We start from the raw sequence: 25,518 nt of genomic DNA, 5'->3' as shown, positions 1-25,518 counted from the left end.
TCCCAAGGCTGTCAAGGTTCTTTGACAGATCTCGTGACGTGCCAATTACATATTGCTTCAGCTCAAAGAACGTGTTGTTTGTAATTACCCTCTAGATATCCTCTCCTCCAGCTCTACCATTGCTCCTCTTCTTTGCACCTTCCAAACCTTATTTTTTTCAGTAATCTCACATGCAAACCAAATTTACCTACAACCCTATACTCTGGTCTGTTCCAAACCTATTGCCCTCAGTATATTCTCTTCCACCTGGTGATTGCACTTTCAAAACTCCCCTATAACCGATTGCTTCTTATTTCTATATTGTACCGTGCTGTAACTAACATCTACCAGCATGTTTAGAGTCAGGCTTCTGTTACGCTAAGACCCTATCACATTGACTGCTGTTATTTTACTGTCTCTTTGTACTCTCCCATTTGTTTGCATCAGTCTTATTTCAGACTGCGAGCTGTGCAGCAGTGGTTTCCATTTCATCTGTACAGTACCTGGCTCAACCAAACCCTCTTCCATGTGCTCCTGTGCGCTGCAAGAGTGCAATTAAAAGGAAAAAAAAAAAGGAAGCCTTACTAAACCACACCCAAGGGAGATACAACCATCTGTTTTTCAGTGGTCTCACAGCTAGGTGTGCAAAGAACACATGGCACAAACTCTTAGGAAAAGGAAGATTTTAAAAAACTTAAAACATTAATTTTCACTGAGACAAGGTCTCGCTCCTCCAGCGATAAGAATGCACTTCATAAGCAATGTAGGAATGTAAGTGTCTCTGAGGCAGCTTTCTGAACCTCACCTCTACTCAGGAAGAGTTATGAACAGCAGGTTTTGACCTTCCAGTGGCAGCACTGGGAAAGTTTCTGTCAGAGAATGAAGAACAGTACTGCAAAAAGCACCTGGTATAGGAGTGCCATTGGGAGTCATTTGGACTAGTAAAAATCACAACAGAAGCGACAAAATTATTGAGCAAGATGAGAATAAAGGAAGAAAAGTGTGAATTTTCTGGTCAGTTTAGAGTTAAAGAAAGAAAATGGTCAAAAGCCATAGCCAACAAAAAGAAAAAAAATCTGTAGTTTCATGCAAATTTAATAAGCATATGCTCCAGACTGCTTCACACCAGATCTTGAATTATGCAAACTGTGCATCGTTCAACCTACAGTTCTGCCTTTGGCTACACAGCCCCATTCTCAAAGGTGTATACACAGGAGTGGAAACGCAGGAAACTTTATTGTCTAGGGAAGGCTAGAAGCCAAGTAATGAGATGTCCGTTACGAGAAGGGGGGGAGGGGAGAAAGAAAAAGTCTGGCACCCTAAGAACGAAGCTAGCTATGACAGATCGACCTCATCTCATAGCATTCTGTACAACACTGCACACCATGATCATTTCACACGTGGTAACTGGTGCTTTTTAAGTACTGTAGCCCAGTTCAGAGAACTCCAGGCAAAAGGATGCAGAAAAACATGCTCTCTCAAACCAGTCTGCAAGAAGAGGAACAGCGTGCTGTGCAGAGGAGCAGGAGAAAGCCAAGTAACACCTTCATCCTCTCCACTAATCCCTCTGCTCCAGCTCTGCCGAATGTTACAGCAAAGAACCCAAGTCCCAGGCTCTGCTGATAAATGGATGTAAACTGGGACTTAAGTAACAGTAACTTCTGCTCATAAAAATCCTCACTAGCTACTGCATCTCCATAAACCATCTCACTGCAGCAGCACTCAGAATTCGCAGTCTATTATTCCTATTTTCAAACAAAGTCTGTTGACTTCTAAACAAATAAAAGTTCCTGCCTTTTGAATGGCATAACATGCAATGCTGCCAAGAAAACTAAATTTGCATCCCAACAGCAGGGAAAATATTTGCTACTTACTGCCAGCACAAGGCAACGAGTGCTCTTGCTGGTCACTTACTACAACGTTGCACCTAACACAGGCAGTATTCTGCAGAGGGTAATAAATGAAGATCAGAAGGAGAGAAACACCATTTCAATGCGATCAATTTCTTATCTAAATATTTTAAATACAGAGCATGCGAAGAATCTCCAAGAGAAATCGGAAGTATTTTATTTTGGGCAATAAAAGCGATATAATGTGCTGTCTCAGCTAAAGACTCTCCTTTTTTCATGGTGTTCTCCTGACACTGCCTGCCAAACTCTTTAATCCAGGTCCTGTAACCAGCAAGCCCCAGTTCTGCCCCGCTGCACCAGCCGCTCCCTGATCCAGCAGGCTGCGGATGCCCCAAACCCCAGAAGAGCAGTCACCCGGAGGTTTCCCCCTCCAATCAGGCTGGGCGTTATGGGGTCCTGGGCTCTTAACTTTCACTACCTTTTTCTCCTTTCATTCTCAGCTGCTTAAGCAACCCCTTTTAACCCCTGTAATTGAGCCTGCTTTCCAGATTACCCTCAGCTTTAACCCCTTCCACTCCCAGTGAAATTCAAAACCCATGACCTAAGGTAATACTAGAGAAGAGCTGTCTTTTTCTTTCCACTTTTTCACTAGCACGTAAATTATCTTTGCACTGAATTGCAAGAACTCTTACTTGTCCAGAAAATCCTTTATAAAGACAAAGCTTTGTCATCTCCTACTCTCTTCCCCCAGTAAAATTTTCATTTGAGAATTGCAATGGAATGACTGAATATTGTTTAACTGCAGTATTTTGCAAATGAAAAAACGGCTGAAGTGTTTTTTACTCCCGCAGCACACAAATTTATGTAGCTACACAACAATAAAGCAAAGTCTTAAATTTAATCAGAACAAATACTTCCAGCAATGGCAAGCTGATAAATTCTTTAGAAAGGGGTTCAGTAAGACCTGAAAGGAAATACACATCAGCTGTGCAGCCTGGGAGCTTCCAGAAACAAAGAATTTTCATGCTTACCCCTTTTAAAGCTTTTTTCACCTAAGCTATTTTTATTTAACAAAAACGGGCGTGTATTTGAACAGCATCCTACAATTATAAGCAGACAAGGACTGCACTGGTAGCAGTGTCACAGGACTTTCCACACAGCGTTTATTACTGACATGATCCCTTTACCAGTAGTTAGCACTGTTTCTGCATTCACAGCAAGATACTGATGACGGGCATTTCCCAGCGTAAGGACCGACACTGACATGTAATATTGGCTATTTCAGCAGATTTTAATGATTCGGTCTTTTTTTCAGACTGCCTAGTTTTCCCCAAATTGCCTTCCTTCCATCAATTCTTCAACCATTCCAAAACACTGAGAAATAGCCAAAACTAGATGTATTAGTATTTATACGAAAAGTCTAGGAAATTCAATAATGTTCCTATTGTTTTATTGCAGATGGCACGTCAACTTCTCTTTATTACTGCAGAAAACTCAAGAGCCCTGTAGAGTGCAATAAAACGGTACGTGTTTAGCTTTGCAATGTTTCAAAGGACTGTGATTTACTGTTAAGAACCAGGCACCTTGCGCACAAACATCTGAGCTCAGTAATTGCCTCATGTTTTGTGCAAACTCTACAAGGCAGCGTGAGGTCGGCTCACACAGGGTGCCTGCTGCTCCTAGACGCCTGTCCCTCATTCCTCAGTAATATGGACTCTGTTATTAAAGAGGAGAGAAAAAGAGTTGTTTTGACCTTTGCATCAAAATGTTTTACTCTCCTATTTGATTTCAGACGCTATTTGAATTTTCTGCCAAATTCTTGGGCTGCTAGAGGGAGATGAAAAAGATTGTCAATGTACCAAGAGGAAGAACACAAAAGTAAATTCTCTTGTCTTAAATATATACCATATATGCTTCAAGACAAGTCCTTCTTATATAAACGTACTTAGAAAACACTTCAGAAAAAAGCATACCCACAGACAATTACCCACAGATTTAGTAACGTAAATGTTTCACCACTGAAAACAGTATGTCTCCTTCAGGTAGTACATTCAGCTTTTACTGAATGATAAACTCAGCTCTAGTCAGTCAACCCTGAATAAGGGGGCAGGGAAGTATCAAACGAAGGCAAGAGGTAAAGAACCGGTACAAGCTGTATTTACATTCAAATAGCTCTGAATATATTATTATTTCCATCAAGTTTGAGTTAGAAAGAGGAGAGACTCTGAACGCATACAACAAACTACTTCACCAGCCGCCTTTCACAACACACACGCCAACAACCCTTTTTTCGGTGAAAAATATTCTCAGCAGTGTCTGGCAAAAGAAAAGTTTATAATTACTACTGCAAAGATAATCTCCAAGCCACTTATCTAAAGGTGTTAGTCCCTCATGAAGGAATGGAAGACTTGGGGGAACAAAAACCCCAAAACCCCAAGTTCTCTATCGCCCTGTAGGAACCGGGACATTCAGAGCTTCTAGGTTCCAGACCCAGACAAAACATAGGCAGTGGCCGCCTATCTTTATTGACTTTATAAATTACAAAGAAACAAGTAAATGAATGTAACCCATCACAGTTTCAACAGAAAGACTGATCAAAAATACCCAAGGGCGCTGCTAACAGTAAGGCCTTCTCAACCAGTCGTGCTATACAGAAGACAGAATACCAGTAACTGTTCCAAATGCAGACCACACTCTTAAACTATATACCAACAAACATTACAGAGACACTCGGTAGATTATTTATACATTAAATAAGGTAGTGAGCAATGTTAGAAGCAGAAAATAAAATCCTGGTGCTGACAAAAACGCACATTATTATTATTACTGAAGACAATCTAAAAGGAAGAGAAGAAACAATGTCTCCTCAAAAAATGAAGACCGGGTTAGTATGCACACCACATCATAAGGAAAAAAAAAAAGTTAAAGCAAATCTACAGGTAGGTTCATTCACTGAAGTTACTATTTCTGTTTGGGTTACACATTACATGCCTATAATGATAAATTTATGATTTAGTAGTCAATAGTCCAGGTACTTTGAAGAGGAATATTTTGACCCAAACTGCCTGGAGCATACAGATAAGGACATGAACACACTGGGGAACGTTAACAGCGAAGATGATTCTAGTTTGGGTTTTGTATCCATTTGGAAAATGCTGCAGACTTCAAATTTAATTCTTCAGATCTTTCTGTAGTTTATTTACTGAGACACATGAAACTATGGACATTGAAATACCCAGAAGCAAAACACTTCCCAAACGTGATAGAGTGAGATGTTACAGAACAGGAAATAAATAGTCAGTTGCTTGCGTGTTTCTTTAACTCCTGCTTTGTGTTACTGCTATCCAAAACATTCCTTTTCAAAAACGTATAAGCGCATTATACTCGACTTAGAACTAGCAGTTACCAAAACTCTGAAATTATGTTTTACAACAAAACCAAAAGCCTTCCTCAGCTACTAACTGTACAGCATTCATTTGTTCCAAAGGATAAAACCAGTACTGATGACTGCTGGGACACATAGTTTTGAACCAGCTGAGGCCAAACACATTTTTACAACAGAAGAAACTATAAACCCAGAGTGAAAAACTTCAGAACATCTCAAAAATACAATAAAGTCAGAGGAAGCGAAATAAAAAAACTAATATATCACTGTAGGGCTTAGTACTTTAAACAAATACCCCAGACGTGATCAAAGAAAGCACTAGCCAAGAGGGGCATCAGCTAGAAAGATCCAAAGTTTGACAGCTTGCAAGAATTTATTCACACTGATGGATGAAGGAAGCAACAAATGCTACAAGACCACCATGCCACCTGACAGACACGTATCTCAGTTTTCAGCCTCCGCTGAATGTTAGCGTGAAGGAGCATCATGTCTATAGCTGCAGAGGGGAAGCCCAAGGAATACTTACTCTTGGCTGCCAGTTTTCATACTGCTTCTGTAAGTTTGCACCAATGGTTTCCAGAGCTTTTTGAGGACCCATTGACAGAGGATCTAGGAAACATAATACAAATTAGTATTTTTGACCACAACTGAATGACTCAGCTTGGCAAGAAGCAGAAATTATTTCCAATTCGATGTGCATTTAAGCCTTTAGCTACTCCACATTGTGTTTCTGTGAAATCCAGATCTACAACCTGGGAGACCAAAGGCTACATCAAAGCACGAAGACCACCCCCCTTTGCAGAAGAAAGAAGCCAAAAGCTCTCTGCACTTTCGCTCTCCAGTGTTCTGCTTGCAAGAAAGATTGTTTAATGATGTTTTAAAGCAGGTTCCTTTCATGCATTCAATTTCAAATTCATAAACGTTACATTCTCCATGGAATTTACTTGGGTGCAATACCCAAAAGTTATCCCCAAATTCTTCACTCAAGTACAAATTAAAAACCATTAAAGACTGTCAAATTTGGAAAAAGATTACTCTTGCTAAGGTAATAAATACAATTTTGTTTTGAAAGATAGGAGAGGCATAACATTTGTTTCTTTTAATACTGAAAAAAGGTTTCTATAGTAAATAATGACAAGAATTTAAATGGGTTAAATATTTGATGATAAACATTTTTTCTTGATGAATGCAAAATCCTGCTTCATTTACTTCCATTGCTCACTGCTTCAGAGATCATACGCCATTTGTAATTTTTAAGAAGTTAATCTTATCACTAGATAATTACCACCATCCATACATACCGATACAATTTCAGCTTATGAGCTTTATTCAAAAAACCACGGCTATATAATTGACACTATTAACAAGTTTCAAAAACACTAGAAGCTAATATTTTGCAATTTAATATAAATTATTTTAAAAGCATTTAACCAAATCAATGAAGTTTGTTTTTTTTTTTTTAATCTTTACAAATATTCTAACTTGTACTGTTAGAAACAAAATATAATGAAGTAGGATGAAAGCAGGACTTTGAGTTATTTTTCGTAAATGAATACAAGCTAGGATCTTATTTAAATTTTAGTATACTTTCGTAGAAAGATTTAAGGTAATGTGAGCATACCAGTTACACCTTTCCAAAACAGACACAAACAGTAGCAAATTGTCCGCTCAGACCTCAAGAAGCCTGCCTACTTCCTTTGGCTCAGCTGCGGCTGTTGCTCCAGCAGCCTCGCCAGAGCCGTCTCCAGGACGGAACGGGCACCCACTCCCCACTGCGCACCCTGCGCTTCAGCCCCTGCTGACGCACCTTTCAGAAGGTCTCTGCAGACTGCAGCAGCCTTTGCTGCTCTGAACTGCAGTAGTCCCCGTGCTACTTAAGGCGAGTTTCAAGCAGACACCCTTGAGATGTTGAACAGTAATCCCCCAAAAGTATTCACGCTGCCTCATAACATCTTTTGTTAGTTAATATGCCATTAGCTACTGCTCAAATTAAAAAAAGGAAACAAAAAAATAGCATAAACACATCAGGGTTTTTTTGTTTTTGAGTTCTTCAAAAGGACCAAACTGAACTTCAGAAAAATAAATTTAAAATACTTCACATGCACTTTGACAGCAGAGCAATGTAGTTTATGGACTCTGGAGTGCCTTCAGAGTAATTAGCATTATTAACAATACCCTTTATATGAAAATAAAGTACACTGGTGCCATTCCAAGAGCCAAACAATGGAAACAAATTATTTTCCTAAATAAAGCTCATGCCGCCACAGTCATTACATGGGCTTTCAGCCTCCCTTGTTGAGTGTATATGTAAGGGCAGCGAAGGCCTGAAGATACATAGGCCAAGATACCTTCGGTATAATTGCGACATGAAGCTCTCTGTGCCTTAAATGGTGCCAGGTTGACTCTGTAGCACAGATGTCAGCTAAGGCTTAATTCTGGAGAAAGAAAACACTTCAGGTGTTCTAAGGGTGCATCTGGAAAGTACAGCGAGAACTGCAACCAGCTCTTGTCTGAGACTGCGATGGCCATTTGTTGCCAGAGGTCACAAGCTGGTGATCTCAGCTCAGTTGTAAATAGCAGCAATTGCACCAAAATTATTTCTACGCTTTCTTGCACATCTGGCAAAGACATTATGTTTCCACAATACACACCATTAGCTTCTCTTGAGACTGTTGTATAGAAGGAGAAAACACAGCGGATATTTTTGCAATTACCTTTTTCAGAAATTTAAAGTTGGCTAGAAATGGAAATGAGTACTTGTGTATATATACACACACTAAAAATTTAATTAAAAACTGCATTCAAAATTTGCTTTGTTGATGATCACTAATAACTTTATTTTAATGACTCTGCAACGCTCCTCATTCTCTTTGCTCTCTACTCGTGTATCAATGAGAAATGAGAGCTGTTCTCTCCACTGAATAGATGTATTTGTTAGTGCATGCTCGTGGCTTTTTAACTGCTTTAAAGTCATCAGCATTTTTAGGTTTAAAAAAAAAAAAGAGACACTATGATTCATAGAGCAGGTAAGTCAAGGTTAGAAAACAAGACATTCTGAATGTTTTTAAAGAAATTCAGTTTGTGCAATGATTAATTTGCTTCTACAGCCTATCATAAGCCCCAGAGTTTAGGATTACAGTGCTCTGCACGGTACTTGCTGAAGACTGAACATTTTCAATTCCTAGACAAAAAACAAATCTCTCTTAGAAAGCTTTCTTACACAAGGCATTTCCTTCTAATATTACTTCAGATTTGTCTCACCTTGATAATCAGACTTGATCTCCAAAACCAAGGGAACTTTCCGTTTCTTAACAAAAAACTTGGAATTTAGTCCAACACTGCATCAAAGCAGCAAGCTCATGTGTTGGAACTGCTGGCAAGACATCCTTGGGAATCATTCCGGGTCATCTGAATTCATGATCCCAATTAAAATAGCCCCAGAGCAGCCACCTCAACATGCAGTAAAGTCCATGCATTTTACAAAAACTTATTTCTCCATTGTATGATGCAGGGTAATTTTAAACTTTTGGAGATCACAGTACTCTAAAGATGTTACTGCTCAGAGATTTCCTTAGATATTTATAAATCTACAACAATTAAAAGAAAGCTAAGTAGCTATTTAGCAGCTTTTTTTCTCCATGCTGTCTCACCTCAGAATAAAGCCAGAGAGATGACCTATGGCAGCAGTTACTGCTGGACACTTAATTAACTCATACAGACACACTGAAATCAGGTGCCAGATTTCCTTTTGTTCACCCTAGTTTTAAGCCCAGGAAACACACAACTTTGCTATTACTGTATATGCTATAACTCAGTATTTATAAGACTCAGAGTTAGCTGGAGCTTGGAAGTTCTCGAGACTTACCGATCCAACACTCCAGACGGGCACAGGGAGTTGTTTTCACCACATCAGGAGGGTCCACACCGACATTTAGGCACAAAACTAAGGCAACACTAACAGTCTTCATCTGCAAAGACAGACAATAAAATCCTTACTTAGCGTAGAAACAAAATCAGTTTTCACTTGTGTTGAAATTTTCCCACTACTATAACTTTGAAGGGTTTCAACAAAGCTTTGTTATCTGCTCTTTAACACAGACTATTTTAAGCAAGGCATGACTGATTTTTCTTTTTTTTTTTTTTTTAAATAGAACAGTACTTAGATTTTACGTTACTATCATTATTATTATTTCCAGAGCCCATTCTTCTTCTATAGAGCATGGAAATGGATACCACTGGACTTCTGCTACTTATCTTAAATTAGTCATTGTCCAACTGAAATACATTACTAAAACATGAGAACATGCTATTCAGCATCCCTGATCATTATTAGAATATCGTATGTCCTCTCTAATATTAAAACCAAAAGCATTACAAGGGAAGAACTCCCAAGTGACCAACCAAACCATAACAAAATATTTAGTCTATTTTGTTTTGTTTTGTTTTCTTCACGTTAGTTATCCTGGATATTCTGATTTTAGGACAAATCATCACCTGGCTCCCCTTCCTGGTCTTGCCTATAGCTGCTGCTTCAGTATCAGCCCCGTAGAACTGACATCTAGACATGCTTCTGTAGCCACAAGGGGCACCACAAACATACAAAATCCAAACTTATTGATACCTTACCTGTGACCAAAAAGCTGCATTAAACCAATGACTAAGCACTATGGCCAGTTAAAAATATTGCTTGAAAATTATTGTTTCACATCTTTATGCTCTTTTCTAAACTCCCTCATCCCAATACCTAAACCAAACAATTGAAGTAAGGTGGCTTACGGTACTTCCATCAGGTGCTCAGCACTTCCTTGCTTGTCTGAAGCAAGGCCACCCGCATTTCCACTTCCCCAGGGTGCTCATTACAATTCAGAACAGCAGGCAAAAAGAAGAAAAAAATCCAAACCCCACACTTACAGAAAAACCTAGAGCCACAGAAATGTATAATTTATAAAGAAACTGGAAACTGGAGCAGAGAGACACTGTTCACACCAAGGAGGGGGGGACAGGTTCTACATCAGGACAGAATTTCTTCAGCATCTGCTCACTCCCATGTCTATGATGGGCAACCCGGAGTAAAAAATTAGCAAGAACTCTGGTTAATGGCTTCATCCCAAACTATGTTCTTGCTAACAAAACCCTGCAATGATGTAGGAGTTACTCATCCCCATGAGTTAACAAGGAGGAAGCAGCACTTTCCAGAATACAGATGAAAACAAGAGTCTTAATGGGGATTCCCTCAGTAGCATTTCACAAGGGAGCGCACATAGATCGGGTGAAAAGGTCCACACCTGAAGTTTAGCACTAAGTACACATGCACTAAGAGTACTTCACCAAAATTGAGAATAATACATAGTAAAGTATAGTTAGTGGCAAAATGAGGATCAGCTGCAAGATGCAGCTTGGTCCTCCAAAGCCGAGAGCAGTCAGGCAGCACCCTGACCGAGATCACCAGCCGAGAGCAGTCAGGCAACACCACCACGACTCGGCTGCCTGCAACCAAAGCCGGGGGCTCCCGATGGAGAGCAGATGTCTGTGCTGACAGCCAACCCGACTCATTCCTCTCCCCCGGAAGTCTTTTCCATCCTCCTCCCCCTCTATCTGCTTCTCTTACCTTTTGCTTTCATCTCTCTTTTCCCCTTGCTTTCCTTCCCTTATTTTATCAACACCAAACCACTACCCTCAAAAATAAACTGTGCCAGCAATTGTTGACGCTTTTCACGTTGCTCACGCACATCTTACCCTTCCCTCTCATTTTTTGCTTTGTTTAGAAAATAATTTATTCCAGACACAGGGCAACTGCCGCCCTGGTTTTCCAGGGCCCAGCACCAAGGTCTCACTGGTGGTTCACTACAATAACGACTCCAATAAAAACCATCCTACAACAGCTGCCACAAAAACCCAACGTATTTACAAAGGTAACAGGCACACATGACATTGTTCACCAGAACTGCACCCAGTTAAAAAAGTTACTTCAACATCCAAGTATTGACTGATTTACCTCCCAATCCAAACCACACATGGAGAATCCATGACCCCCACAAAAGGACACAAGACTTCTTCCCCAGCTGGGGAGCCGCACACTGCTACACTAGGAGTTATTTTCAGGAAACAGATACAGTGAGGAAACAGCCTCAAGTTGTGCCAGGGCAGGTTTAGATTAGATATTAGGACAAATTTATTCACCAAAAGGGTTGCCAAGCACTGGAACAGGCTGCCCAGGGAAGTGGTGGAGTCACCATCCCTGGGGTATTTAAAAGCCAGGTAGATATGGTGCTGAGGGACATGGTTTAGTGGTGGACTTGGCAGCGCTGGGTTACCAGTCGGACTAGATGATCTTAAAGGTCTTTTCCAACCTAAACGATTCTATGATTTTCAAGGTAACAAAATAATACCCAGCACTAGTGAAAGGAAGAATAGTTCCAAAATTTTAAATTTTTCAATTCATTCAGTAGAAAAATTTGTATGTTATAAAAATGGCCTGATTTTTAAGTGATCAGAAGTGACCTGGAAGCTCCGTGCACCTCCAGTTACCAGGACATCCATTACTGGGCTCTGTGAACAGATTAGCTCATACATGATGCAGGCTGCCGTACATAAGTGGTAATGGATGAAAATAGTTTCCTTTAGTCTTAAAACCTAAGGGACAGATTTTTAAAGCTTTCTACCCAGTAACACAGATGTCTGGCACCCAGTACTTCAGTGCGTTACTTTTCCAGAGCAAGGGCACCTGGCTTTCTTCCTGCTCACCTATTTCATGTACAGTATTGACTACTGCACCAATGAAAACATCATGTCGATTCAATATTGCAATAAATACTTAGTACAACATGCAATTTGAAACCTTTCTATTCCTTTCGAGAAGATAACAAAAGATAAGGAAAGCATTTCATTTAGAAAGCAACACCTTTCAAGATGATTAGTGTCACCTTTTCCTGCCTCCCCTTTCCCAAAACCCATCGAATGTGCTCAAGACAGCAAGAGGCACACAGTTCCTGTTGAGACTTTTAGCTTGACCCACCTGTGTACTAGGCAAAGATAAGAAAGGAATCACATTTAACAAAAGATCTTAAATAGGTAGCCCTTTACTATTTCAAGCAGCATAGAAGTGTTGTGTACCAACTATGCACATTTGTTGAGAATATTAGTGCTCAGCAGTACGATCTGGGAGAAGGAAAAAAAAAAAAAAACAAAACACAACCCCCCCCACACACCACCACAAAACATCTGACCATTACAGAACTACCTGCACTGACTGAGCTTCAACCTGCGCACAAGGCCACCTTTTCAGTACGCTGCATCCGCAGCCAGTCCACGCAGCCCCAGAAAGAACACGGTGCTGCAGGGTGTTCGAGAGCACAAACATCCCAGAAGCAATCACACGCTAGCAAAGAGGCACTAAAAACCCAGAAGGAAACAAAGAAAATTACAGGACAAAATAACTTATTAGAAGGGAAACCATACAAATCATTCTTTCAAGAGAAAGTATTCTGCCAAACAATCCTTTCTGTCTCATTTATTTATTGTTTCCCATTTGTGGTCTAATACTGACTTATTTTTCAATATTTTACTAGTAATGTCTGATCTGTGACTTATGCTGAACAGGCTGATATTTATTTTCTATTCCCAAGTTCTGTGTTTTAAATAAGCATTTCTCCTTGAAAACAGACAGCAAACCGGTAATGAAAAGTAACGGTCTAACTGATCCCAAAGACAAATGGGGTTATTTCCCCTCTGCCTACCTCCCCGCAAAGGACGTAAAGTATTATACTTCACGACTATTTGTTCTGCTAATAAAGAGCACATCTTCAGTAAGAATTACAGCTCTCTCATACTCCCCTCTGACTCCTACTCAACATCCATCTATGACGTTGAATCATTACAGATCAAAAGAAAACTCAAGCCCAAGAAACCAAGTAATGCTTTTCACATTTCTAAACTGGTTTGGAACGTACTACCAGAAACTTCGTAGCATATTTAAAGCTTCTTAATACAAGAAGTACTAGGACATTCTCATCTGTCACTAAGACAGTGGAAATTTTCTTTTCAATATTTCAAGAATATATCCACCAGAATACATTTCAATGGACTTCTGTTAGAATTAAAAAATGAAGCATAAGAATATTTGGCAAGCTTCTAGGAAAACCAATATCCAAAATGCTTTCTCAGCAAAGGCTCAAGTTCAAAACCATAGAAGCTCTTACTGTAGACTATATAGTTTAATTTGTATGTAAAAAAAAAGAAAGAAAGAAAAGAAAATTGGATACAATTCACAACTTTGCATTGCATCCAATTTAAAATTATTTAATAACTCCGGGTCACAACCTGCAATACTTAAATGGAAAATCCACTCAGTCAAAAAGCTCCTCCTGAGAAGTAACAGTATTGAATTCAAACCCTAAATCCATCAGAAATGGGAGTAAGTGAATAGAGGTAGTTCCGTGTCTATTCAGAAGAAAAGATGCTTATTAAAGCATTTGACATTAAAATTTACATATCATACTAAAGAACAGAGAACTTGTAAAATATTTTTAATTCACCTCTTATTTCATTTTGAGACAAAACAGATTTGCAGATGAGAGAGTAACGTTACCTGTAGGTACCTTAAGCCAAAATTAGTGCTATTTCTGTAGTTATTTTCAGCTACAAAAAACATTACATTATCTTCATGTGAATGGTTTTGATTGAAACCCTGAAGTTCCATCATCACAGGGAGCCCAACCTATCCTATTGTAGCATACCTGAGAGTAATTCCAGTCCAGATGGTAACTGAGACACCCCACTTCATCAGTCACTAAAGATTTGTTATAGGCTAAGCAAGAACAGGGTTAGCAGCTAAGAAGAGTTTTATCTTCTAACTCAAGTAATACCAAGAACAAGTCAGTCAATCAATTTACGAGAAATTCTGCATTTTGTGGTAAGACCTTCACCTAACATTTCAGAATGGACGTTTTAAAACCCATAAATATTTTATTTCTACACTGCAACTTTCAAGCTGAAAAATTTCTGTTTAAACATTACACAGATGAACACTCAACCATTATAACCTGAGTGGTTTTATGCCAATAAGTTAAAATTGCTTCTGTGAGTTAATACAAACACAAGATTAAGTCAGCATTAAACATAAAATATATGCTGCTATGTTATTTTACAGAGCTGAGGGTGAACTTATCAGCATTAAATACAAACACTGGGACAGATTTCCAGATTGAGAAATCCTCATATCCGTCTCATTCGGGAATCCTCCCTGGCCAGCAGGCTCAATTCTGCCGGCTTGTTCAGTACATTCATTCCCTTCCTAAAGACTTCCTTTTGGACGTTTTTCTTTATATACATCTACACAGGTTTAGTGCAAAACCAGCTAGGTGTTCCACAGGCAACTCTCAAACATTAACTGTTTGAGAGACATGCATTAAGTACTTCAACAAGGAGTTCTCAACACTGAGCAGTAACAGCAATATTCAGCAACACGAAACATTGTTCTCCCTTTGGAGTTTCAGTTACAGATCATTCTGCAACACCCAGAAAACCATGTTTTCTCTTTCCCAAGCGTTTATATGTTGCACCCACAGGTGCAACATGTTGCACCCAGCAGGCTTTCCCACGGCAAGGTGGCCTCTTGCAGCAAGCTGCCTGCTTAACTGAGTGGGGTTCTTCTGGGGCTGACGGGACTCACGGCCCATCAGCCACGGGAGGGGATGGGCATCCTGAACGTCTGGCAGCTTCTCAGGCTCCCAGATAAGAGGTGACAAGTGGCACCACTTTGTCCAGGTGCTCTCTAACAGCACAGGCATCATTTCCAGGGCTTAGGCAGAAAACACACCACTGAGGAATGCCAGTTTGCAAATCAGCTGGTGAAAAGGCTGAAAATTTTGAACAGGCAAACAAAACCTTGACCCTCCCGGTCCACTTGATCACACAACTGCACACAAAATCGAAGAAAGGCTTCTGAAGGGAGTGACTCAGCCAGAACGTATCCCACATGTACATGACTTCTTGCTACCCGGCAAACAGGCAGAAGGAATATAGATCCTTGCTGCAGAAGTGGAGTCTGACGCATCGCCCTTTGAGCAGTCACGTACACCGTCAAGCTCTAATTTGGTACCCTTCTACACTCATTCCACAGCAGACTGTATGAAATGATTGAGAATCAAGTGGTGCTCTTCTTTTTTAATCTATCTTCCCTTTAGCGGGTCAAATACCAAAAGAAGAGAGATGTGCCAGTCCTCTTCAGCTCACCTGTAACATTTGCAAGGTAAAACATCTAAAAAGGAAGAGCTTTCAGTTTCAAGGAAGTTTTTTTTATACAAAGTTTAAGAGAAATAAATTCTTATGGAAAAAAAAAAATCTCAGTGTGCTTCTCCACAGTGATAAAAATAGTAAAATGCAAAGAAATACTTCAAGTTAACATTAATAATTCAACATCTCTGCAGGTAGTCTTCAGCCATCTGTAGCCCAAAAGGTCGGTTCTTGCTGTGACTGTTGTGACAGCATACACTGGATTCCTAGAACAACCCCTCCTTAGTGTTTGTTTTCCTTTTCTAACCTCTGTATTCTGCAATAATACTACGAATTTTCTTCAGAGGTTTATTATGTCCGACATGTTCGTTTACCCAGTGAATGCAGCTACTACACAAAGTTCAAGAGGAGTCATTAATGCTAACACAGCTCCTCATAAAACAGACTTTTAACTGCTGGCTTCACTATTTGCTTTACAAGCACTGCTTACACTTGTAGATGAATTACTACTGTCAATCAATACCCAAGATATACATATACACTTCCTATTTACTTGCTCCGAGAACAGCGTGCATCTTCTCTGTCTGATAGGGAATAATACCAATTGACATGCTATGGCCCGGCAACCTCAGCTTCCGAAGGTGCCCTTGGAGATCAGAGGTAATCGTGCATGACAGAACTGCTCTGGAGCTTAAAAACTACAAAGTCAAGCAGGCCGATTCACTCTGCCATAGCAAAGCATCAAAATATTGCCCTTCAACCACTGCTTAGATGCATATAACCAAAATGGTGTTTTCTTGTCCCTGCCAATCATCTCTTATAAATAATGAAAAGTAATAGGAAGCAAATATTTTGCTCCTATGATCTTTGCTTTCTTTATACAATATGCAAAAAGAACCAACAAGAGGCATTTTCTAGATGTTATTCCTCATTTGATCTGCGACAATGGCTTTCCTTCTCACCTCAACACAACTCTATCTGCTTTGCATTCTGTACAGGCTTCTTTTCATCATTCCACCACATTGCCACTCCTGTCTAGCACTATCTTTAAAAATGAGTCCATCTTCCTATGCATTGACTTACTTCCTCATCTTCAGATCTTCCTTACAAACTAGTATTTCAAATTATTCCTGGAAGACATTTTTAGATCTCCAACAAGTCAATACTACATTCCATACAACATACATTTGATCAGGAATCACACTATCCCCTTTAAGTGGAGCCCCTGAGCTACAGCCAACTTCACTAAATTAAAATAACTTTTTAAAATAGTAAGTTTCCTGAGCTTGCAGGAGCAAGTAGGAGAAAATGACAAGGACAAGATCAAGTCCATAATTTCAGCTGAAGTGTCAGGAACATAAAGATGAAGACATTTGGTTGTATTTGAGCGCCATACGGTACAGAACACTGTCCCCCTGCCTAATAAGGCTTGACCTGCTGATCACTTCAAGGGCTTTAAACTTCTTACTGCTGATGTGCCGTGGAATAACGGGCATGAGAGGAGGAATCACCGAGGGAAGACAATCAAGCTTCTCAGAGCAAACCATGCTGTAGACTGTGCCCCTTCTTGAGGCTTTGTCGGACTACAGGGAAGGCAAGCAGAGGGACAGCCACGAATGCAGAGCTCCATGCAGACGGCAGGCTGCACAGCGAGGGATGGAATGACTCACATCATCGCTTTCACCACAGACTATTTCACACACCTCTGAGGCACTGTTCCGCAGAGTACAGCACTAATTACACTGCCGCTCTCATCCCCTACCCACCAAAAGCTACTCTGGCTGTACATCACCCTGCCCCAACACAGCAAGAATAACTAAATAAATACAAAGACAGAAGTAAAAATACTGGTGATGGTAGAAACACTGGTAGAGCCACCGAGACAAAGAGGTAAAAAAGAACTCTTCAGGCCCTGAGCCCATCCGCCGCCTATTGTATCCCACACCACAGCATTGTATTAAAGAATGCTATTAACAGGACTCTGGTTTTGTTAAGTATTTCATTAGATAATTTGTCTAAAGTACATTCTTTATAGAGGAATAGAAGAGCAAGACAAACATCTTGGGTTTATCAAATCTACTTGGAAATGCCAGTTAAAGCTATGAGACACAGAGAACAATCGATAGCCTCCCTCAGTTACCCACAGCCATGCTATGCTAACAGTCACCTTCGGAAACGTTCAAGGGTAGAAGATCAGCACAGCAGCAAGCCAATTAAAACAACATCTCAGAGAGAAAAACACAACCAAAACTCCAAAACTTCCCAGAAAACCTACTTAACCCATGGAGACAAACAAAAATGAAACTCCAAGGAAGCCTGGTGTCCTTGAATTTCTCTATCTACACAAAGGCAGAGAGAAGAACAGAAGAACCAGAGAAGCATTAACAAAGCATTTCTGAAGCATTCACATAACCTTCAGTCTCTCAACTATCGAAACATAGACAGTGCCAAAATAAAGAAGTGGTAGTTGTCAGCAGAACAGATGTTTCACAGCTTTCTCCACAAGAGCTTTGTGCGAAGCAGCCCACTACCATCTGGCGATGTACCACTGCACTAGGGTTCTACCAATGTTTATTAACATTTGCCACACTTGAGAAATTAGAGGAAAAGCCTCATACAATGATAAATATTTTTTAATTAAAGTATGCAATTTGCAATAATAGTCCAGCACTTCTGTATCTCTTTCAAGGTGTATATTTTTTTCATTGTCTGCTATTCACAGGCCTTTCAAATTTCTATAAACATGCTGGGGGGCAGGAGGGTAATTAGCCACCACAACATATATGTTGATTTTAAGTAGCAATAAGTGCCTAACTCCTCTCCAAGTACTATACGCTCAGTCGTGCAGCAACACTAGTCTCCAAGACAAAAATTAAGCACATATATATAATATGTATTCTCTCCTTGCATTTTTTTGAATGGAGAAACACAGATGTAGTTCTTTTCTGTCATTCCAATTGCTAACGGTGAAGTCTCTCCCCACTCTAAAATTATCTTTGCATGTGATAATGTTGTCAGCTCCTTTCCCACACATTACACTGCACTTCTATCACTTATTACTCATATTGCGAACATAATTACAATGAAGCACTCTCAGGAAGCTATTTAAGGGAATAAGATTCCTGGACATTTCTGTATATTAAGCCATTAAAATTTTAGATTTACAAAAACTATTTTCTTTCCCACCTAACTAGTAGAAGTAGAAATTCGCAAATGTGCAAATTCGCATTTATTCCCTATGTTCAACATCATAAAAAAATTACTTATTATCTTGCAAAAAGTCCTCACAACAATATTATGAAAAATCAAATCCTGGATTACGTTCGGTATAAGAAATTGCATAAACTAATGGAGTTATCCCAACGCTCCACCTAAGATAATTAAGTATACAACAGAAGTTAAAGCCTAATGCCCTCCATAGCAAAATACTAAATTACCACATCATCGTCCTACCATTAGCGTGGTCTGATTAAAGTTGACACAATAGCTGTGGTATTGGAAGAGATTAAGTAGAGCATTCATGGGAAGAACGGATTGCACTGCCAGTAGCTACCAAATAATATTCATTTTACACCCCCTAGATCTCAGATGAAGTGAGAAAATTCATAGGATGAGAAAGAGATTGACCAAGTTGAAGACTTCAGCGTTTCCCACTGGTGCATGAAGGTAAGATCCTCTTCTTTCAAAATATGTGACTAGCTGTACTCTTCAGAGCTGTTAATCAAAGTCCTCTCTCTGCTTAGACATAAAACCACTTGTAGATAGTGGCAGATAGAGCGTGAGCTTCCCAACTCTATCCGATCAATACACAACCATCTTAATTCAAAGTGATCTTTGTTCTAGGTAAGAGAAGATACAAATCTATAACTTGGATGACAGTGCTCATTACTTACAGCAGGGGGTTCAGTTCGGGGAGAAGCTGGGTTTTGCCTTGTTTTTAAAGATGTTTGTAAACCAGCAGGTGCCCTACGCTACCACTCAATTCACACACCTCGCTGGACAGCAATTGCCGCTTCCAGTAACTATTGAACTAAAATGGATTTCAACCACTGACCTAGAAGAGAGGGAGATTCACACCATTACCAGTTCTCAGGGCCACACTATAGAATCAAAGCAAAGTGCTCCAAGATAGTCTTCCTCAGAGTTTATCTTCATACCAGGGGAAGAACGGAAGTTACATATCATTTGGGTTAGACCCCAGACTACTTACTGGGTTATGAGTTTCCTAAACATGAGCACAGTTGATAGTCTGTGATCATGCAGAAGCAAACAGAAAAGAAAAATTTAAGATGGAATAAGTCAAATTAAAGTGAAGGCTGCTGCCAAAACACGGACTCCCACCCTCTCCCCCCACAAGATCCCTGCTGCCTTGTTTCAGCTCACAAGAAACACACTAAACTCAACTTCGAAGCGATGGGGCAGATGAGCCTCCAGCACTCTAAGAGCAAGCAGTAGCCAAGCCACGTCCGTCACACATTCCAGGAGGCCTGGAAAGCCTCCGTAGATTGAAACAACTATTTCAAGCTGAAATGATGCGCACAAACTTCCAATGCTACTATCCTTCATTAATTTCCTTTGACACACGCAACGTTCACCATGCAGGCAGGTAAACTCTGCTTGTCTGAATTAAGCACATTTGTATGCGGCCCTGCTTTAATCTGCATTCCATAGAAACCTAATTGTGTATTCCTCTTCTCATAAAAACAGGATTTAATTCTCACTCAGCAAGTTATGAGGCAGCAGGAAAAAAATGTTAAAGTAAAACTATTACAACCAGCTTTGTTGCTCTCTGCTTATTTTAGAAATCAATATAAGTACAGCAAATCTTAATTTAAATATTTTGAATTTAGTAGCAACTTGTCAGTAAAACCTTGTGTATTTGAAATCTTTTTATTTAAATCAAGTTTCATGATTTGGTTGCTACTGAAGCTGTGAGATTTAATTCAATACACAAAGCATAATTCCAACCCTCTTGTGTTAAAAATATTCTTTAAATAAATAATAGATCAAAGCAGTGTCACTTTGATGGCATATGTAGTCCATGACAGCAGGAGACGAAGGATTAAATGTTTTCAGAGCAGTCCTTCTGGATGAAAGGGGCGGGGGGAGGCAAGACAATGTTCAGTTATTTTAGCTAGATTTACCACTCGTTACTTTTCTTATTTGATTCTTCCCTCTCATAAGAGTCCTGCCTTTTAAAGAACCTTCAAGTTCATATAAACTTTGGGTTTTTTAGAGCAGTGAAGCAAGATGAAAAAAAGAGCCATTCCATTCCCAAACCTTAGTGAATCATTTCCTATAACTAGAGTAAAGCTAGGATCACTCCCTAGGAATACTCAAGATGATGAATAAGGGCAAAATCCGCCACTGCCTGTGTGTTTTCATGATTCATAGGGGAAAAATGACACAGATTTACCTGCAACTCAGGCAAACAGAGACTTGGTTTTGGTTAACCTTTGAGAATTTTGTGATTTAGAGATAGGCTGGTGTGTTTAAAAACAGATAATGGTTCCCATCCTAAGCTTTGACAATTTATCAAATTCAAAATACTGGAATGCTTTCCATACTCTCAGCTCACACCAAGAGGTATATCCCCTCCAGCCCTCAAGAAAATCTCTTTCAATAGCATCTCAACAATAAGAGCACAGCTAAGTCAATCAGACCCGGCTTGTGGAAAAAGGAGGCTAGAGACAAGAAAAGGAAGGTAAAGGAAACTGGGGAATGCAACAGACCCACAGCCGGATTGAGACCGGAGGGAAGTGACTACGTGTTGACTTTAATTTGATTAGCAGCTATAGACAGACATCAGAGGCCTTGAATGCTGATCAAAACAAGCATGGCTGCAACACAAGATTCTGATCACTGGGGAATAATGCTCTAAAACAAGAGAAAAGAAAGAGAGGAAACTTTCTGAAGACAGCTAAAAAAACAAGATGAGAGGAATAACTACTTTGTAATGCCAGAGAGCATATAATAAAACAGTAAAGTGAAATCAGAAAAAGGAAAAAAAAAAGAAAAAAAAAAGAAAAAAATCAACAAAAGGTCAGTATACTTCCTGACAGTAAAGGCTGACAGATTACTGCATGTCTTCCCTCAGACTATTATTCCAAAATGCTTCATAATAAAAACCCCACAAATCTCAAGTTCCTGCATTTCTATTCGGGTGCTTGGTTTGCTGGACCAACCCGTTACACTCAAACTGCCACTTTCAGTTGGTCTACGTGACCAGCAGCAGCATGAACTAGCAAGCTAGTCTTCTACGTTCTGTTCGTGTGACAAAAGGTCAAACCAGATTATACGATTTTATGAACTATTTCGCAGGATTAACCTAACTTGAGTCAGCTAGGGGAAAATATTTAACAAATGTCATTTTCCATACAGAATTCTGAACACCCCTTCTGCAGACCCTTTCCTTCACCATTTGAAGTTCTGATAAGTTTGTTTTATCACATCAAATGCCATGGAGACATCCAATGACAGCTAAAAAGTTGAATAAAATACAAGACATGAAAAATAACTGTTAAGATTTAAAAGTAATGAGACTGAACATTCTCAAATCAGCTTCTCTTCCTCTCTCAGAGGTCTTTATGTGCTTTCTATATATTCCTATGAACCTGTTCTTAAGCAAAAAGTAATTATACACAATGGCAAGCTTGTCCAAACAATACCTGATAAAGCTGTCCAGATACAAGTGACATATGAGCAGCACCACTGATCCTGATATAAAGAAAAGTGATCTGATTCAAGCTGACAGTGAAAACAGAAGGACTAAACAGAAAATTTCACATTTGCTCTTATTTTCTTCATTTACAAAAATAAGACTCAATATCTTGGAGGCCTGATTTCGCTAAGCTCATTCACAGCGAGTAGCAGGCTATTTTGTGAAAAGCACACCATTCCCAGCACAGAGGATGCTTAGAAGAAGAAACTGTAACTCCACAGGAGTAAGGAGGGTAGGAACTGGGCTGTGATGATCACTGTAACCACTGCTCTTGTCTTCATTGAAATGATTCTCTTTGGCTGTAACATGCACACGAAACGTTTAACAACAAATGTGGAGAAGACAGCTGATTACTACCACTTTACTCATGCTTATGCTGTACAACCTATTGATTATCTCGATCAAGTAAAAGTCATTCCCGATTTAGAAAAAGACAACTTTGCAGATTGGGAAATAAGTGAACAGGAAGCTTCACAGGAAGGCAGAGGGATCACTAAAATAGATCAGCAAGCTCATCACACCTCCACAGTCTACTAGAGAAAAATCTCTTATTTGCCAAAACCCTTTAAAGAAGACATACCACATAACTTTGTGTTCTGTGGCTCATTTAAATTACATCCAAAAAAAACCTCAATTCGACCCATTAACGATCTGCCAAGTCAAATTTTTAGTACATGATTCTACACAGTCAAATGATTCTGGTTCAGCCAGAGCCTTCCCCAGAACTTCCGAGAACTATAACCATTTAGGTGAACACCCCTCTAAGAACATTTAGACTCATGTATAGCATCCTCATGCCTGGTCGTAATGCCTTTGGAAAGAAATTACAGGATGGAGTTTCAACAGCAGTTCCCAAGTTATTCCATAGTGTTACAAGAGGGATCATAAACATAACAGAAATATGGTCACCAAAAAACCCTCATACATATTCATAAACACAAAAGTTATGGGCAAAACAACTTTGAGACCTAAGGAATTCTGTAACCCAAAGCAGATTCCAAGAATGGAACGAGCGTAGCTGATTATCCATGGCATTTCTGAGGTGCTTTGTTTGTTTGCTTTTAACTCCAATGTTTAAGTTGGGACACAGGCGCAACACAGGATTCACGACACCCTGGCAGGGATCCTTCTTTGACACACTTGGCTTTATCAGTTTAATATGCAACATATATTCAAGCAAATGAGAAGCACCTTGCATTAATGCAATAAGTGCTTCATCTAATAACTATCTTCTGCCTCCAAAATCACATAATCTCAGTTTCCCTCCACACACAGAATGCCTTAATTTTATATTCCACATAACATGCTGGTGGCAAACTTCAAAACCACAAAGCTTCCCTGCATCTTCACCACTAGACAACTATAATGACTACATTTATTGCACCTTGTGCTTGCATCATTAACCTGCTGACCCAGAGAGCTCTTTAAGACCTCATTAATTTTATTGTCTTTCCTGAAAAACACCGAGTACCCAAATTTCATTTAAAGAGCTTAAATGAGGGAGCTACTGAAAGTGTATTACCATGAGCTTGGAATTACTACTTTTGACCCATCTACATGTTTGCTTCCCCTAATACCATATGACAGGCACACAAACTAAAGGCAAGTTAGGCTACCGGACCACATACCCAGCGTTTCATCCGAAAGCGGGCTGCTGCTTGAAGTACAGCAGCCTTCTGAGCACTTACTCCTCCCTTTTCACCACCTGTCCCCCCCACTCCTCCTCCAAAACCCGTCCTGCCCTTGAGCATTACCCGGTCCTTCATCCTCCAGCTCTGAGCCAAAGACTTGGAGCCTTCGATCTTCTCGCAATGCCTTTTCTTCATAAAGGCCAGAGGCAAGTTCCAGTCAGTCAGGTCAGACTCATCCTCCTCCCCAAGCCCCAGAAGAGGCGACTGCAGCATCTCAGACTCCATCAGAGGGGAAGTGCCGGGCAACAAGTGCGCAGCAATCTCCCGCCCAGCACGCAGCGGGGGCCGAGGGATCCCTCCGGCTGGTGGCGGCGCGGAGGCGGGCTGGCGGGGGGGAGGACGGGGCAAGGGCAGAGGGAGGCTCCTCTCCCAGGTGTGCAGGTAAGGACGAGCTCGGGGGAAGCAGCGCCTTCCACCTGGCGACCCTCCTCCGCCGCCCGCAGACAGCAGCCCCGTCCGGGCTCCGAGGAAGGGGGCGCCGTCCGGCCCCGCGGAGGGCCGAGGTGCCGGTGAGGACCGGGCCCCGGGCCTCCACTCGCGCCTCTAGCCCCGCGGGCCCTGCACTCTCTGCGGCGGGAGCCGCGCCCGGCCCATCGCGGCTCCCAGCTCCCTCGCACACCGGCGGGCCGAGAGAGGGTCGGCGAGCTGCGGACCGGGAGCGGGCGGGAGGCGGGAGGAGAAGGGGAGACTCGTCCTGCGGCGCCGGAGAGCCCGACTCCCCTCACCACCACATCAAGGAGGCGGCCATCTTCCCCCGGCCCACAATGCACCGCGCTACGGGCCGCCGCGTGGGACAAGCCGGGCCGCCGCGGTCCAGCCGCGGTTACCATGGTTACAGCGTGGCCTGTCCCGGGCCTAGCGCGGGCCGGGCGACTCGGGCAGCCTTCCCGGAGCCCCCCCGGGAGCCCTCCCGGGAGCCGCAGGGCTTAAAACGGGCTGGTCCTCCGAGCGGGCGGGGACCGCCTGGGTGAAAGTCCCCGGCTCGCCCGGCCCTTCCCCTGCCGTGCGCGGCCTCAAGATGTCGGCGGTGCGCAGCGACAGCCCGTCCCGGCGGGCCGCGCGGGGTGGGGGGCAGCACGGACTGGGCCGGTTTGGGGCTGCGTGCGGGGAAGAGGCGTTTCGAGGGCAGAACAGGCGCCCGCGGGGAGCCCGGCCCCAGCGCGCCCGAGGGGCTGCTCGGGTGGAGGGCGAGGGGCTGAGCCGCCCAGCCCCGGGGGCAGCGGCCTCTCCGGCCCGAGCCGGGGTGAGGGTCCTGCGCTGCTGCACAGGAGAGCAAAAGGGCAGGGCTGCGTCCCGCCGCCGGCTCCTCGGTTTGCCTGCCCCGCCGAGCTGCCTGTCCACCACGGGCTTCTTCAGGAGCCATAGGATGCGATGGCCTCGTTTCCTCCAGGGATTTTCCCTCCTGCCACGCTGAAGGGACAAGTTCATTGATTACCTTCGAGGTGCCGAAAAATGAATACACAAAGTCAACGTGGCTTCGGTTTCCATGACTTAAAGCAGCACAAGACTGACTGCGCGACATACCGAGCCTTCCAGGCCACCCGGCCCTACCATGGCAGTTCTGATGATCTTCATCTTAAACAGAGATAAAAATAAATCGGTGATGTCACGCTCCTGGCTCTGAGCAGCAGGAGCATCGCACTGGTGCGTCCTGGTTTC

At 41.6% G+C, this 25,518-nt stretch overlaps 1 protein-coding gene across 5 annotated transcripts in view; it reads right to left on the bottom strand.

Moving 5' to 3' along the window:
• Window positions 1-24,622, bottom strand: part of RPTOR (regulatory associated protein of MTOR complex 1) — a 164,049-nt gene extending 139,427 nt beyond the window's left edge. For all 5 annotated transcript variants that reach the window (XM_072880878.1, XM_072880879.1, XM_072880880.1 and 2 more), the window contains exons 1-3: window positions 23,923-24,622; window positions 9,080-9,182; window positions 5,741-5,823 (exon numbers count right to left, since the gene is read on the bottom strand). In XM_072880878.1, coding sequence (XP_072736979.1) covers window positions 5,741-5,823; window positions 9,080-9,182; window positions 23,923-24,084 — 348 coding nt within the window. In that variant the 5' untranslated portion in view covers window positions 24,085-24,622. The remainder of the gene's footprint in view (window positions 1-5,740; window positions 5,824-9,079; window positions 9,183-23,922) is intronic.
• Window positions 24,623-25,518: the final 896 nt, after the last annotated feature.

This window comes from Ciconia boyciana, chromosome 16 (genome assembly GCF_034638445.1).
Source record: "Ciconia boyciana chromosome 16, ASM3463844v1, whole genome shotgun sequence".
NCBI lineage: Eukaryota > Metazoa > Chordata > Aves > Ciconiiformes > Ciconiidae > Ciconia > Ciconia boyciana.
This window is presented reverse-complemented; position numbering and strand designations above follow the sequence as displayed.